The sequence below is a fragment of the Acartia tonsa genome, chromosome 1, assembly GCF_053477335.1.
Source record: "Acartia tonsa isolate MP-2025a chromosome 1, ASM5347733v1, whole genome shotgun sequence".
NCBI classification, from domain to species: domain Eukaryota; kingdom Metazoa; phylum Arthropoda; class Copepoda; order Calanoida; family Acartiidae; genus Acartia; species Acartia tonsa.
The window spans coordinates 44,272,885-44,289,552 of NC_137260.1; the positions used below are offsets into that span (position 1 = coordinate 44,272,885).

The following is a 16,668-nucleotide window of genomic DNA, read 5'->3' on the forward strand; positions in this document are numbered from 1 at the left end:
ATGGTTGGTTAGAATGTAGTGTCAAAAATATCACTTCTTGTGTAAACCAACCTCTCTATTCTTTATTTTCTTTGTTACTAGAGGATTTTACCGTTCTTGTTAGTAGCAAAGCTACTCTATTATTTACTTTTGTATCCGTCCGAACGTAAGTAAGGCTGTAGAGGAAACGTGATTTTATCGGCTGCTATATAAGAAAGACGGCTAATCTTTTTGGTAAAGATACCCTTTACCAAAGATTATACAGTAAAACATCAGTCTCTCAGTCATGCTATAAAAAATATATTAATTTTTCTAAGGGTTAGTGATTTTCTATTATTTAATAATCGCATACTATCTCTCTTTTTTATAACCTCTGAACATCTGCTCTATTTGTTCATTTATAACTTTTGTGCTTCGCTACTTATGTATGTTGTCATCCTTGTTTACGCTGTAAATTAATTCTTTTAAATAATAACTCCACCTTCCCTTGTATAATTATTTCATTGAGACAATTAAACTCTTGTTTAAATCTTGTATAAAACATAAAACACGCAATTATTTCAATTATCTTTTGTAGTATTTAAATGGATATATTAGTACATGGATCATACACCAGATTTTCATGTTCTCTAATAAGTGAAACTTGCAGCAGGCTAAAATAAGGATATCCCCATCTACCCCTAAACCTCATCCCCTCACCTCCTACTTATGGAACGAACTGACCAATAAACAAGTTTCATGTCAGCAACCTAAATTGACAACATTTTTCCTTTGTCATTATATCCAAATATATTCTATCTCCATTAATATTTGTATTGATCTTTTAACACACAGCTTTTTAGTAGAAAAGCTACACTACACATACGTTTTACGTGTATGTCTTTGCCGTCATTTTACAGTGTAGTGTCCCCACCCTCGTCGATTTGTTGCCATAAAAACTTAAGTTTCTTTTAATAAAATTTGAATTGGTTGGTCCAAACTTGTCCACCTATACTTCCAAACATAAAAATGTAATGCTGCTGTAACGATATTTACAAAAAAGAAGTAAGTCAACACACCTGTTGTGTTTCCAACTGAGCTGTGCTTCAAATTATTGCATTTATCCTCGTCCATAATGGATATATTATTACTTGGATCTTACAAGTTCTCTATTAAAGTGAAGATTTCAGCTAACGATTCCCCCCTCCAACCCCTTTAGAGCCCTCCTAGTGGATTAACAAACTGACCAATAAACGAGTATCATCTTAGCAAGCCAAATTAACAACAACTTTTCCCCTGTCATAATATCCACGTATATTTTACATACACTTTGTTAATCAAAGTTTACAACTTTTCGTTGATTTTTGATAAGATATTATCCTTGAGGTGAAAATTGGTATACTAGGCTTAAATATTATGACCCCCATAAAAAACAAGTTCTTAGGAAAAAAATCCTATAAAAATGGATATAGAATGTATGTGGATATATCTAAGTTGCTAACATGGACATCATTTATTGAACAGTTCGTTCATTCCTTAGGAGGGGAGGAGATTGGGTAAAAAGGGTAGATGAGGGGATAGTTCTCTTTAGCCAGCTACTTTTATACTACTTTGGTCATAAGGAGGCAATCTCAATAATTATAAATGAAATGCAACACATCGAGAGGGTCGATATTAATTTATTGTCTATTGTCCCATCCTTGTATCCCTAAAGTCTAATGTTGAATACAGATCATGATAGGACCTTGAAATATCCCTGTATCCCTGGTGGGGACCTAATGTTGAATACAGATCATGATAGGACCTTGAAATTTCTTTATATGCACTAAACTCCGCTCATAAACCTGTGGGTATAGAGATACGTAACTAGGAGAAAAAAAATATAAAGTTAAATTTATAATAAATATTATTTGATAAAGTTCCTTCTTATGTAAAGCTTTTGATTTTAAAATAAGTGATATAATGAAATATATAGCCTTTTAACTAGAATTTGAATATTTTCGACATTAAGAAAAACACATTAATATCTTGAAACAATAAAAAACTTTAGTGGAATATTTTTTTGTCATTTTATAATCTATACTAACATACAAAGTTGATTTTTATATATTTAGCTTTTTACTTATCCCGGACATAAACCAACACATACACACAAAACAGAACCATAAAGAAACACACAAAAATAATACACACAACCATATTAACACTCGCACATAAAATAGACACACTCAAAACCCTGAAGAAACAAACATACAGAAACATAGTGTGCTCAGATGAAAATTTTGCTCAAGTCCATTTTTTAGGACGCGTGAAGTCCATTTTACATCCATTTCTTCCATTTGAAGTCCATTTGGGAAGAAGGGGATAAAAAAGGGGAAGGGGGAGACAACTTTTCACAAGTCCATTGAACATCGAGAGGTTGTTTTTTTTTCAAGTCCATTTAAGGCTTTCAAAAGTCCAATTTTCGAGAAAAATAGACTTGAAAAGTCCATTCTGAGCACAGTAACATACACAGAAACATCCACAAACATACACAGAAACACCCACTCACCAACATACACAGAAACACCCACAAACACACACATAAACTTGCGCACACATAAAAAAAACCTGCAGAAATGAGGGATGCCAAGATGTAAAAGATATTGGTGCAATTACATGCAAATATACGCAATTTCCCTTTATTTACAAGTGGGTCATTCAAGCCCCTTCCTTTACAGAAAGTGCCACTTTTTAGAGAAGATATTCTTAATCTTCTTAAAAGAAACAAGACTTCTATCTTTAATAGCAGCTGAGAAAATTAACTTCAACCACTAAAAATGAAATTTTCGCAATAGCAATATGAACGATTGGAATTTCAAAGAAAGTTATTCACTAGATGTCTATTGGTCACAGGAATCTTCACAGAAAAATGCCATTATCTATAATACAAAGTAGAATGATGTCTGTCCGTCCGTCTGTCTGTCTGTCCGTCCCTTAAGATCTCGGTAACCACTGAACCGTTTGGATTCTACTCTTCAGGGAATATACCTACTGGTCCTGTGGTGGTTTTAGGCTATTTTCTTGGGGGGTGGGACACCCTCACCCCCCCCCCAAAAAACAAAAGAATCCCCCCCCCATTTTTTTTGCTGAAGATTTCCTTGGTCCTTTTACGAATTTCGCCAAAAAAAATTTTTGATCACCTCTTGGGTCAAAGCCCCTAGAGGCTAGGGGCGAAGCCGCTAGTATACCTATAAAGAGAAGGGTGGAGGGAGTACTTTACTGAAAATATGGATTCTACCGAAATATAAGCACATAAACATGCAATATATGCGTAAACAATATATTCAATTTCTTTTCTTGATAGCTCTATAAATTTTTCCTTTATAGTGCTATGAATAGGCTCGGCAGCTGAAAATATGCTGTCATAAAAACTGCTTTAAATACTAGCAGCTACTGCTGACATTTGAATATTCATTCCATTACGAAATAATATAAAAACATAGTTAAAAAATAATATTAGATAGGTAAAATTAAGACATAAATCAATTTACATAGAACGAATAAAACAAACAAGGTGTATGTTAGGCTTAGTTTGATATGAAATTAATAAAATCATATATTATATTGTTATTCAAGCCAGCATTATGAAGGAGTTTACAAGTAAATTGAGATAAAAGAATAGAGTGTGCATAGAAATTGTTGTCATTCCACTTAATGAAACTGCTAATTTCTTTCAGCGGCGATTTCTTCCTCTAAATTGTTATGAAACTTCCACAGTTCTAAAGAAGCTTCACTATAAAGATGTACTAAAATATTACTACTTTTTATATTTCGACGACTTTAGGAACCCAGTAAAAGTGTCGGACTGATTATGACGTAAAAAAAAATAATTAGCCAATGAGAGGCCACTATAAATTTTACCATTGGTCAATAATGGCCTCTCATTGGCTAATTTTTTTTTCTACGTCATAATAAGTCCGACACTATTACTGGGTTCCGACTTTAGAATACAAATAGTAAAAATTGTAGCTGCGCTACAAATAATATTTTAATAAAATGTATTTTTCCATATTTAGAAGTAAAGCTATAACTCTAAAATTCACTCTGTCCGTTCGTCAGTCTGTATAAAACATATAAAAGGTTTTGTGATTTTTAAAATATATTTTTTTATTGACTTATGAACACTGAACATCTGCTCTATTAATAACTTTGTACATATTTCCATCCATGATTTTTTTGTGCTTAATTACCTAAGAATGTTGACATCCTTGTTTATCTCAATGATCTTTTGCATCCTATATTTGCAAGCAAGTTTATTGATAATAAAATCTCTAGTATCTGATAAAATATGGTGCACTTCTAAACAGGGAGGGAAGGTACAGTCTATTACACTATTCCCCAAAGTTTTCTATTAATTGGCTTAGCAACTTTTTTGGGGACTTTTATTGAGTTTTGATTGGTTGGTTCATTAAGTTGAGTGTTCAAACCTTTCAATCACTAATTGTAATCTACAGAATGGGTAATTTTGTGTATCTTCATTATGGATGTACATAATTTATCGGCCAATGCCTTATCCCTTTAGATTTCAGAATTCTAAACCTTATTTTTTTTTAAGTTTGTAAATTAATTCTCTAGTAACCTTGTTTAAATCTATTTTTATAAAAAAAAAATGTCACTATGTGCATGACTGTTTAATTTTTCTTTAGAGGAGCTTCCTATAGGTTCTTAGAAAGTTTTAACTATTTTCGGGGAAGTAATTAAAATAAAATAATAATGATAAAAAAAATGTTTTAAAAATCTCAGGTTTCAGGGGTATAGGGTCTAGGGACGAAGCCACCAATAAATTTCTTTTTCATTTTTGAAATAATTATTTTATAACTGTAGTTAAAATGGTCCTTGACAACCATTTGCATTCTACGGACAGACACATCAGATTTTATCTGGTTCTTTTTAAACCCAGTCATTTTTGCACAAAAGTTGACAATCTCTAAAGAAAATTCAGGCAAAGTTTTTCTCAATGTTTACCTTATGCTTATTGTTATTTCTAGGTTGAATGAGAAGTCTGGTCCTTTGTTAGAAGACAGTCCTGGACAGAGTGTTTACACACAGCTGCAAGCTTTGGCTAAACATAATCCAGCCTTCCTCCTTTCTCTTAATTCCATTATTACAAGGTAAATTAAGATTTTAAAATGTGATTTTCTTGCACAAATTACAATGTGCATATCTGTTAGCAGCATCAAGGGGCACTTAAAGGAAGGAAGTTGGGGTAAGACCTTCTACCACTTTTTAAAAAGAAAATTATTAAAGAAAGGGGGTATTTTTTTCTCTTGATGATTTCTCAAGGGAGGTTGAAGGCCCAAATATTTATAAACCTGGACCTATAGAATACTTCATTGTTTGGGTGAATCATATCAGACATGCATAAGACAGACTGACATCATGTTACCTTATAATTTCTTGTAATTTCTGTATTAATATAATATTCTTTTTTTCAGCAACATTATTCGCGAAGAATCCGAGTCAAAATCAGCCGTCAACCTTGTGCAGGCGGCTACAAGCACAGCTGCTAACCTGGCAGCCGTAGCGGCCAAGCTGTCAACCACAGAAGCAGCTTCTTTGTCAACTGCTTCTCCTCCAGGTGTCACTCTACCTGGATCTGGCAGTTCTTCAGCGCCTAGTGGACAAGTTGGCGGTCCTGGTGGTCAATCTCTAGAGGCTGTTGTGGCCTCCCAGCTAAAATCTGATCCAAATGGTAAAGACCCACAGCTGATGAACATGCTCTACTCCGCATTCCAAGCTTTCATAAGCAAACAACAAAAACAACAGCAACAGCAAAATCCACAGCAGGTTGTGTTTTCTTCGGCATCGAATATGCAGTTGCTTCCGGCGTCTTCAGGGCCTCCATCTATGCAGATGGCACCGCCACCGCCAACCACTTCAGCTTCAACAACATACTCACAACCTCCCCTACCGCCACAACACCAACAAGCACCAGCTCAACACCACAACCCTGAGGTTGTATCCCCACCGCCGCCTTTACCCCAACATCATCAGCAACAACCGCTACCATTACCGCCAAACGGCGGAGCCCTAGCCCACCTCCAAGGCTCACCACCGCTACACGAACTCTCCCATCACCAAATATCTAGTCATGATAATAATAACGGGGCATTGTTACCGTCACCACCGACCCATCCCGCCGCCGTCACGGCGTGTCCAACCCTGACAACCCATTACCTACCCATTGATGCTACAAATCAGCTGGCGGCCGCCTGGCAGTTTTCTCTGGCGGCTGCAAGTGCACCCACACATTTCTTGTACCCACCACAATACTTACCCTTTCAAACAGCTGCAACTGTTGGACCGCTGTTTTCACAGCCGCCAATGATGATGCATCCGCCGCCGCTTCTCGAAACTCCGCCGCCACCCCCACAAACTCCCATTCATATCAGTGCTTCGGCGGAACTGTACCCAACGGCTGCAGGCGGAAAGAGAAAACAGTCATTAAATTACTTCAAAAACAGTTACCAATCTAAAAAACTTTGTACTGGAAATTAGTGAAACAAAACAGTTAAAATGTAAATAGTCTTTAAATTATATTTTGTCGTGTAAATTATTTTAATTCACATATTGTGCCATATAAATGTTAAAACTAGTCAATTAATGTAAAAAAAGGTGTTTTTAACTTTTAAATTTACTTTTTAAAAGTATTCTATATTTTAAAGCTATTTTACCAGCGAAAAGCATAAAAATGTCTGTAAAAGTTTAGGTTACATAAAATATTATATTTTAAGAAGCCTATTTTTTTTATTCAGCATGTATTTGAAACCGATTAAAATCCGCAGTATTAGAATCGGTTATCAGCCATATTGAAAATTAATGTATGTATAGTATCGTATTACAGACAATTTTCCATGAATATTAAAATGAAAGTTATGAATTTAATACCACTTTTGTTAGCATGGGCCCTTGGGCCCTCGGGTCTAACAAAAACGGTTTTAATCTTGTGACTTTTGATTTTAACATCTTTGGAAAGTTGTCTATAATACGATGAAATAAAAAAAAATATTATTCAGCATTGATACCTTATGAACTAAGCTTGCCAAGATGGAAAGATTTTCAAAGGTTTCGCTCCTTTGCTCCAAACTAGTCCTAGTCTGTTGCGTGGCATTCTATTTTTATATACATTTGCTTCATTATTATATTTTATATTCTTGTATATAATTATTTTTATTATTAAAATTATAACAAAATGATTAATTAATGTGCTTTTTTGGAAAAAAAAATGGATCATTTTCCTTTTTTACCTTAGTAGAGCAAAGAATCCCCCCACCTCTTCTTAACTTAAACTTAAATTAACTTGTTTCTAACCCCTGTAGGGAGAATTAACCTTACGGGACATAGCCTAACATAATAATAGATAACAATTTTGCTACTCAGTTTTTTTAGAGGATTACGTGATTAGGAGAGGGGAGAGAAATTGCGGGTATAGTCCTTTCCACGACATATCTCCATAAGGAGCGATTCTTCGTAATTTTAAAATGGCTTTTTATAGGTTATTTTAGATTAGGTTAGGTTATATTGTGTTAGGTGATTGCCCCACAGGGTTAGGTAAATGGCCCCGCAGGGTTAGAGCCCCCCGCAGGGGCTAGAAATAGAAGAAAAGCTACTGTGAAAAATACGAAGAATCGCTCCTTATGGAGATATGTCGTGGAAAGGACTATACCCGAAATTGCTCCACTAAAAATTATAAGGAAATTACCAAGAGTACTGTTAAAATTTTGTTACAAATAAATGTTTAAGTTTTTATATTTTTGTGTCAATTTTACCATTCTTTTTTTAGTCTGATTCTAAATAAATCAATAGTAAAAATAAAATCATATTTTGTTTAGAGCACATAATAATTTGAAAACTTGAACTATTATTTTTGATATGCTGTGATAAATGTCTAAATTATTATATATTGTAAAAAGATTATGTTTTTTTATGTAAAGAGTAATAATTTAATAAACCTTAAATAATATATAATATTTATTTTTTATTCTATACAACTACAGGGTTAAATCTTAATGAATGTTAGCATCAATAAAAGCAAAGCTCTACAATCAGAAAGGAAGGACAAACGAACAATAACTCTTGTAGAGTGTCAAATATGTTGTAAAATTGGAATTTGGGATACAGTAAAATTACATACTTTCATTTTTATGATTTGATAAAGAAATGCCACACTTATAATATTGTACCTTGTTGTCCTGAAATTATTATTCCAAAAATCAGATGAATAGGATAACAATATCATACAAAAAGTTGTTATCAATAAAACAAATCAACATTTTTGAAGTTTCAAGTTATTTTCATAAAGAGGTTTCGTGATTATTTATAACTTCTATAATTAGGGATGGAGGGGATATAGAACTGTAAATTAAAAAGCTATTATTATCCGTAGTTTTGAAAACCCTTTCTCTCATTCGTTGCCTTAATTATGTTGGTTAAATTTATTAAGTTTTGATTGGTTGGTTTAATTTTAATCAATAGAAGAGGTAATTTTGTTTATCATCATTGTAGTTCAATTTATTGACCATTGCCTTATCCATAAAGTAGATAACTGATTTTAAAAGGTATTTGGTCGGCTTTAACACCCACTCTCTCCATCAAGCGTCCGAGACTTTCATAAAATAAAGTTTATGGTTTAAACTCCAATTACCAACTGAGATATTATATTCTTATAACGAAGACGACATATCAAACAGTATTCATATTCATGAAATAATCAAGAATGACAGCATACATAAAAGCAAAGAAAAAATTAAAATATTGAAATGGCATTTTTAATTTATCTATGTATATTTATTAGGTATATATATGTATGTCTCCTTTGAAAAGCATTATCGTAAAGGAGAAACATATCAGTCAAGCGATTATATAGCAAGATTCTTTTATACACACCCATAGATACAAGACATCATATTACTTTTAATTATAATTTTTCTTGTTTATACATGTATTATTACAAAAAATGAGTAGGGGAAAATTTGTCATTTTGTCTAGTCAATATTCTCCCCTCAGCTTTCCTGGACTACAGAAAATAAATATTAACGTAACTCTAGTAAGAAAATATTATTAAACTATTAGTAGGGAATTTACCATTATATAAACAACAAGACCAAGTGAAATCAAACAAGTATGGAGGGGGGAAGTAGTTCCCAAGCCGATGATTCCTATATCAATACGGATATTATGGATAATGATAATAGAACAGATGCCAATAGTCTGAATCCTAATAATGGATTTGAAAACTTTTCTAAGAGGTAAACCTCCAAATTAAATTTTTTTTTTTATTTTCAAAAAGTCTAAAAATTTTATAAAATTTCCAAATTTTTTTCCTATGCCATATAATCATTATGGAGACAAATTGTATAGCTCTCTAATGCGTTAACATTAGATAATATGACGTTATAGTCATCAACAAAGAAAATACTACCCCATATTTCAGACTTGTGGAAAAGTTAGATGCCCATAAATACATACCTCATAAGTTTATACAAAAATCCATTTCCACAAAACTATCATTAAAGTTCAGCTTAACGTATGATATACATTTTTTTCAAAATCATATTTATGGAAGTAAAACTAAAGTTAGGATTTTACATAAACTGTATATTGTTAAACATTATTATCAGAATTTATAAAAACAAAAATATAATATAATTTTAAATTAAATCATTATCCACATAGAATATACGTGAATATTATGACAAGGGAAAATTGGTTGCTAACTTGTACATCATTTATTGGTCATTTCGTGCATAAAGTAGGAGGGGATGGGATGATGGGATAAGGTAAATGGGGTGTACGGGGGTTAGTGTAGCCAACTACGAATTCAATTTTTACTTAAACAACTTTGTTTTCAGTGACCTGAGCAACCTGCCTGAGAAGCATCCGAAGATGTTGGCATTCCAGACCGCCATCAGAAAAGTCCTTCAGAGACAGATTCAACAAGTACAACAACAAATCATAGAAGCAGAGAATACTTTGGCCGAAAGGTAAATAATAAATGTTTGTCACATTTTATTATAGACAGCTTTCAGCAGATATTAATCTAATTATGTCTATATCAATATTCATGGAAATTTTCTGTAATATGATGCTATACTTGATTTTTCAGTATGGATTAGAGCTGGTTCTATTCTAGCAGCGGATATTAATCAGTTTTTAAGCCATACTGGAAATAGAATAGAGCCTAATTTCGAGAAGAAAATTTTTTTTATTAAATCAAAATTTATTGTTCTTTTTGATTAGAGTGCGTGATTTATAATTTGAATATATGCTAAAAGTTTAATCCCTGTACCTTAATCCTTGTCTGTAGCTTGAGATCTCGCAACCGCTGAACCGACATCTCCATCTTATAGGTTTAGTAAAGTTTTACAACTATTTGAGGTACGGTACACCCCCTCCCTCCATTTAATCAAGAACCCCATGAGACCTCTAGGAGCATAGCCGATGGTTAATAATAAAAATGGTTACTAACAAAAAATATAATTTAGGAAAAAGGTAAAAGAAGAAGCAGCTAAAACTCTTCATGCTGAACAGAAGAAATTAGTTCTGGAAGAGGAGAGAGTAAGACAAGCAACCAAAAAATTGGACAAAGTGAGACAATCCAGGATCAAGATTGAAGAAAACAACAAGGTTCAAAAGAAAGAACTGGAAGAATTGGAGCAACAAGTTCAAGTAAAACTAGTTGAGGCTGACAGAGCCAGGGAAAGAATGAATACAATGGCTAATATGGTTCTGCAAGCACAAATTTCCAGACTTGAAATGGAGAGTCAAATGAGGGTTGATCAAGAAAATGCTGCCAAGGGTGAACATGATCTGAAAGAAATTGAAATGTCCAAAGAAGCTCAGGATGCTCATATTGCACGAATGAATGATCAGGTAGAAATGTACAGTCTTCAACTGGAACAAATCAAAGGACAATCCTCTGCCATGGAAACAGCCACAGATGAAATCAAGCAAAGTCTGAAGAAAGCTGAAGATGAATTGAAGCTGGTTGAGGCTGAAAAGAAGAAAATGTTTGCCAACTGGTCAAACACTGTTATCAACATCAACAAAAGAGATGATGCTCTTGCTAACTTCGAAGAAGCTCTGGAAACTCAAAAGACAAAACTGAAATCTGTCAAGACTGAAATTGACAGCACCAAGGATGAGATTCATGCTTGCCAGATTGAACATGAACGTGTTACAGGTGTAGCTGGCAGAATTGACAAGAATAATGCACAGAAGAAAAGTCTAATTGGTAGACTTAAAAAGGAATCTGAAGAGAGTAAGATTGAGTTAGCTAGACTGGAGAAGGTTAAGGATGAATCTGAAATGATGCTTGATACTATTCAGAAAGATTATCTTGATCTTCACAAAGAAAATGAAGCTATCAAAACTAAGATTCTTGATCTTGAATTCCAAAAGAGAGAACTGGAAAAGAAGGTACTGGACTGCTTGCGTGATCAAATGGCAAGTGAGAAAAGTTCAAGTGAAGCTGACAAACAAATCAGAGAGATTAAGGAAAAGATTAAAGTTGTCTCATCAAAACTAAAAATTGAACAAAACAATCAGCTAGAACTGGACAAAGAGATAGAAAGGATGAAACTGCTTCAAGTAACTGATAGGCACAAAAAAGATGAACTGTCTATTCAGATTTCAATGCTAGAAGATGAAGAAAAAAGAGTCACTGAGCTGTTAAGATCAACAACATGTGCCATTGAAAAAGTTCAAAGTTTGATCAACCATGCTGAAAAAGAATTTACAAATCTGAGCAAGAAAAATGGACAAGAATCTTCACCTCTAGAGGCTGAAATTGTCAAGTGTAAGGAAGAAATTGAGAAGGTGGCAAAGTATTGCAATGAAAAGCGGAAAGATTGGACTAAGAAGCAAAATGAGTTGATCAAGATTCACATGAAGCAAGATGAAACCAGACAAGATCTTGAGCAATCAAGGAACAAGTACACAATATTACTGGACAAGAAAAATAAAAATGAAGAAGAAATTATCACCCTAAATGAGAATCTAACAAAAGTAAGAAAACGTATTGAAAATTTAGACTACACCATCAAGAAACTCAACAAAACTCTATCTAATGACAGAGTTGAAATAGGTGAGCTTGAAAAGAAGCGCAACACCAAGATAACAGAAGGTATGGCTGCTGTTAGTGACATAGATGATGAGATCTCAACCATTAAGTGTGCCATTTCTGAATTTGAACTTGGGCAGCAGACAGCTCTGTGGGAGGTACAGCAGGCAGATGGTAAGCTACTGGAGTGGGAGGACAAGGTTAAGTCCTGCCAGAACACGGCCAGCCACCTCGGGGAGGAGAAACAGAAGGGGGGTGAGTTGGAGCATATGAGATGTGAGGTTCATCATCTTGAACAAAAACTCAAGGTAACTTCCTGATATTTTTTATTTAAACATATCTCTTTATAAACTAAATTGAGAAAAACACATTACCTTTTGTCCAAAAACACAGTGGCTGTATTTTTGCTAGTTAAAAAAGTGGTAGCACCCCCTTTTAATTTTAAAGAATGATTTTAAATATATTTCCCCTTCCAGTAAAATATTGACCAAACGAAATTTTATTTTAAGAATTATAGAAAAACTTTTTTACAATTAAATGAAGAAATTCTAGAAAGAATGGCAGTCTTTTGAAATAAATGAAATTTTCAACCATTTAAAGCGTAGCAACTCCAAGTTTACAAATTGTATGTATGTCCATTGTTTAAGGAGTTAGCCAGAGCAACTAAAGAGTTGATATCAGAACTGGAAGGCTCTGTGTACAGGAGAGAATCAATGTTTCAAAAGATGAATATGAAAACAAGCCTCAAGGAATCAATTTTGTTAAAATTTAAGTTTTGTTTTTATTATATCTAACCAGCGCAGTTGAGCCCCTAAGCATCTAGCTAGGGGATGGCAAGATAAGATAGGACACGAAAATGACCTAAAACCATCTCAGGGATTAAATATAGAAAAAAATATCTCATCCCACCCCAGGACCTATGTGGAGCTTTCCTTAAATAGAGAACTAAGCCAATTCAGAAATTGTTTAAATCTTAAGCTTCAGACAAATCTGCTTTATATAGTAGGATAATCAATAAAACATTATAACTCTTTTATCAAAGTTAGTTAAGTAAATAATATAAAGTAAAAAAATCACGAAACCTACAACATAATTTTTCTCTCTCTAAAAGCCTTGTTACATGTGTGTATATTTGTTTTTTATAATTAGATCACTAAAACAGCTTGAATATCAGGTCTACAATTTTAGGATAGGTTTTAATCTATTTTTTACTTAAATTTATCTATTAGAAATGGCCATATAATACATACAAGTATTCTTTTTTCTTAAATGAAAGTTTTGTTTTATTAGAAATATCCAAATAACACTATTGAAACTGCTACTAGACCGAGTCTAAGAAAGATAAATCTGACAAAACTCTTGTGACCAAGAAGATAAATGATCTGAAGAATATGCTCAAGATTGTTGATGTTGATCTTGGCAAAGTTAAATTTCAGCTCAGGTATTAACAATGGATATATATCCACCACACCATGCTCTCCTCTCCCACTGGATGAACGAACTCATCAATTAATGAGTTCCATCAGAGATAAGTGAAATCTAGACTATAGAAAAAAGTACAATTTATTGCTTTACAATTTTTAGTGTTTTTTAAAGGTTTAAAATCCTTGCCAATTTAAACCACCTACCCTGTATTTCCAGTATATTCAGTGGTATTTTTTGTTTAGTGAGGCGGAAAGTCGGAGAAAGGAACTTGATGACGATCTGACCGCTGAGCGCAGCGCCCTGGTAGCTTGTGCTGACCGCATGGAGGAAATTGATAAAGAGATTCAACAGGTAGGTAGGGTAAAATAAGGGGGGGAAGGGACATTGGGGTTGTATTTCACACTGGTACCCAAAGTTTTATAATCACGATATTTTTTATATTATTTAAACTTTTATTCAACTTTGGTTCCAAAAGAGTACAGTTAACAACTAGCAGAAATACACAGATGTTTTCATGTCAAAATGTAAATTGTATACATACATTTGCCAATAATACAGTCCTTCTATAAATGACTGCCACAAATACATCTAACACTGGCATTTATACATTCATTGATTATTTGTCAAGTGGCAAAAATACATCCAAGATTGATTTGTCTAATATATATCGACAATCTGGCCAACAATGTTCTGTTTACTGATCCATAATTCCTTATTTTCTTGTTAATTAACTACTTTTTTAAGGTGGAGGGTGAAAGAGAGAAGAAATTCTCAGTACTACTTCAGTTTCAGTCTAAATCTAAATGGTACAGACAGGTAGTTACTTTTTAACATTTCGTAGTTATAAGCTGGATGGAAAAGAAATTATAGGTTTACCTTTCTCCCATATAGAGATGCCTAGCAATCACACAGGGTAACCTACCTGTTAATTCTGGTATCAAATGCTATGCTAAGATAAGATCTAAAAAATAAGGATAAAGTACTCTCAAAATTATTCCTACACATTGTTTTAGTCCCAAAAAGCTTTTTGACTTTCGTATTATTAAATGTTCTTAAATATAAGCAAATTTTATAGTTGAAGTAGTTCAATGATATTTTAATTTCAGGCAAAAGATGAACATTACCGCTTGTATAAAGGTAAATATAAAATATTTTTTTAAACATAAAGACTAGAGCCTAAAAACATTTGGTCGGATTAGGTCGTAGTTTTTAGATAATCTTTATAAAAAGCTATCTTTTTACATAACCTAATAGATGTCTGAGTATAGTCTATCATAAACAATCATTCCAAAGTAAATAACTTTCATATTGTTGCATAATTAATTTATTCTTATTAAATCTAAATTCAACCATCAAAAAGTTCTATTCCAGGAATATATCATATAAATTCTCAGTAAAAGCAAAGATGTCCTACATGTAGGGTTTGACCTTACGTCCATAACGCAGAATCTTCTTATCATTATAAAGAGTTCAACTTAAAAAATTTACAAACTTACTTATGTTCATTTGAAACATGATAATTTTTCCTGTTCGTTTGTCTGATCGTCTGATTAGTTGAACTTCCCTTTTATGAATATTAAGGATCTACTGCAGTTCACGGTAAAATATTGCTGGTAAGCAATATTTCCAAAAATCTATAAATTTTAAAGGCTGCTAGCTGCCAAACGGCTGAACGTACAGATCATGCCCGCACACTGTTTGAAGCGGCATAAGAAGGCCTACAAATAATCTGGAATAGCCATAAATCAATAATGCATAATTATCTCGCACTGCAGAGAAATGCGCGAAAAAGACCTATTTTACGCGTGTTTTCTTCAGTGAAGCTTTCCCTGTTCATAACTGGATCTTGGCTATTCCAGATTATTTGAAGGCCTTATTATGCCGCTTAAAATGGTGTGCGGGTATGATCGGTACGTTCAGCCGTTTGGCAGCTAGCAGCCTTTAAAATTCATAGATTTTTGGAAACATTGCTTACCAGCAATATTTTACCGTGAACTGCAGTAGATCCAATATTAATTATACTAGGTCGAGATGATTGGGGACCTGAAGAGAAAATGGACAAGATAAAAGAAATCCTAGGTAATCTTATCCTGTTTACCAATGTCAATCAAGAAACTGTTTCCTTAAACCAACCCAAAAAATGGTTAGCCTCTTTTTTTTTAATAGCAAAACCTTTTAAGCAGAACCTAGCAGCTTCGACTATGCCTCAAATTAAAACCTGTTTGGATGCTTTGAATTATTTTAAAGAGGGATTGCTATGTTTAAGTCAGGTTTAGATATCCAGCTGATTTTTAAAACTGTAAAGGTTGATTTCCCTAAGGCTTACAGGCGGATGGCGCACGGCTTTCGTGCCCTGCTTTTAAGCATTAGATCTACTTTAATAGGCCGTCGGTGACTCGGTATAGTTAAGTAATTTTAGTGTCAGGGGTGTATCAAATTTACCCTTTTTAACCCCTTTGGCTGTTTTAGGGATCTTAGACTTTTATTAAGTTGCAAGTTGATAGGAGTGGTCAGCTTAATATTCCCAGTATACAGTTTTATATTTAATTATTCAAAATAAATTATTTAGGTGGATTGAAAAGTCAGTTTCCAACACACGAGAAATCTCTGGTCCGAGTTGAAAACATGCTCACTACATTCAAATCTCTGAATCTAAACAATATTCCTATCTAAATCTTAATTGGAAAAGTGAAAATTAAATCAGTTACGTACAAAGAGATTCTTTAGTTGGGGGGAGGGGGTTGGGTATGAATCCTTGTGTGGAGTGTAAAAAATGTCTGTGCTTTTGTGATGATAATTTAATATTCTTATAATTTGTAACTTTCTATTGTTTTAATAAAGTAATCAACAGTGTTTGCATATCTAATGATATTCAATTAGTTATGAAAGAGAAAGATCTAGGCTATGTTTTTAAGCAAAGAGTGTAGGTCAGGAATGCTTAGAGGCTGTGGGCAAAGCTACTAGGACAATTGAAAGTGTAGACAAAATTAGTGAAATTCTGATTTAATCACGCAACCTCTTGAGTCTTTAGTTGATTTGAATAATCATATATATATCAATGGATTTTGTGAGTTATAGAATGTATTTGAATTAAATGAAGACTAAAATTTTGTTAATATGAGAATGACAATCCACATATTATTTCTAAATCTCAAGAAGACATATTATAAGAAATGGTTTCA

At 33.3% G+C, this 16,668-nt stretch overlaps 2 protein-coding genes across 2 annotated transcripts in view; both read left to right on the forward strand.

The window, feature by feature from the left end:
* Nucleotides 1–6,758, forward strand: part of LOC145321122 (uncharacterized) — a 73,130-nt gene extending 66,372 nt beyond the window's left edge. The window contains exons 6-7 of the mRNA XM_080162855.1: nt 4,989–5,111; nt 5,436–6,758. Of these exons, the coding sequence (XP_080018981.1) occupies nt 4,989–5,111; nt 5,436–6,498 (1,186 nt within the window). The 3' untranslated portion in view covers nt 6,499–6,758. The remainder of the gene's footprint in view (nt 1–4,988; nt 5,112–5,435) is intronic.
* A 2,324-nt stretch (nt 6,759–9,082) lies between these two features.
* On the forward strand, nt 9,083–14,646 carry LOC145327671 (uncharacterized). The gene is made up of 9 exons (XM_080171230.1): nt 9,083–9,248; nt 9,852–9,983; nt 10,485–12,369; nt 12,709–12,821; nt 13,211–13,235; nt 13,387–13,502; nt 13,729–13,837; nt 14,231–14,302; nt 14,593–14,646. The coding sequence occupies exons 1-9, from the start codon at nt 9,124–9,126 to the stop codon at nt 14,644–14,646; spliced, it is 2,631 nt and encodes an 876-aa protein (XP_080027356.1). The 5' UTR covers nt 9,083–9,123.
* Nucleotides 14,647–16,668: the final 2,022 nt, after the last annotated feature.

Bases quoted from the DNA above. Each gene is read 5' to 3' on its own strand.
- LOC145327671 (XM_080171230.1), top strand. From the start codon at position 9,124: ATGGAGGGGGGAAGTAGTTCCCAAGCCGATGATTCCTATATCAATACG. The intron at 9,984-10,484 runs GTAAATAATAAA...AATATAATTTAG, and splicing joins GAGAATACTTTGGCCGAAAG to GAAAAAGGTAAAAGAAGAAG. The intron at 14,303-14,592 runs GTAGTTACTTTT...TTTTAATTTCAG, and splicing joins AATCTAAATGGTACAGACAG to GCAAAAGATGAACATTACCG.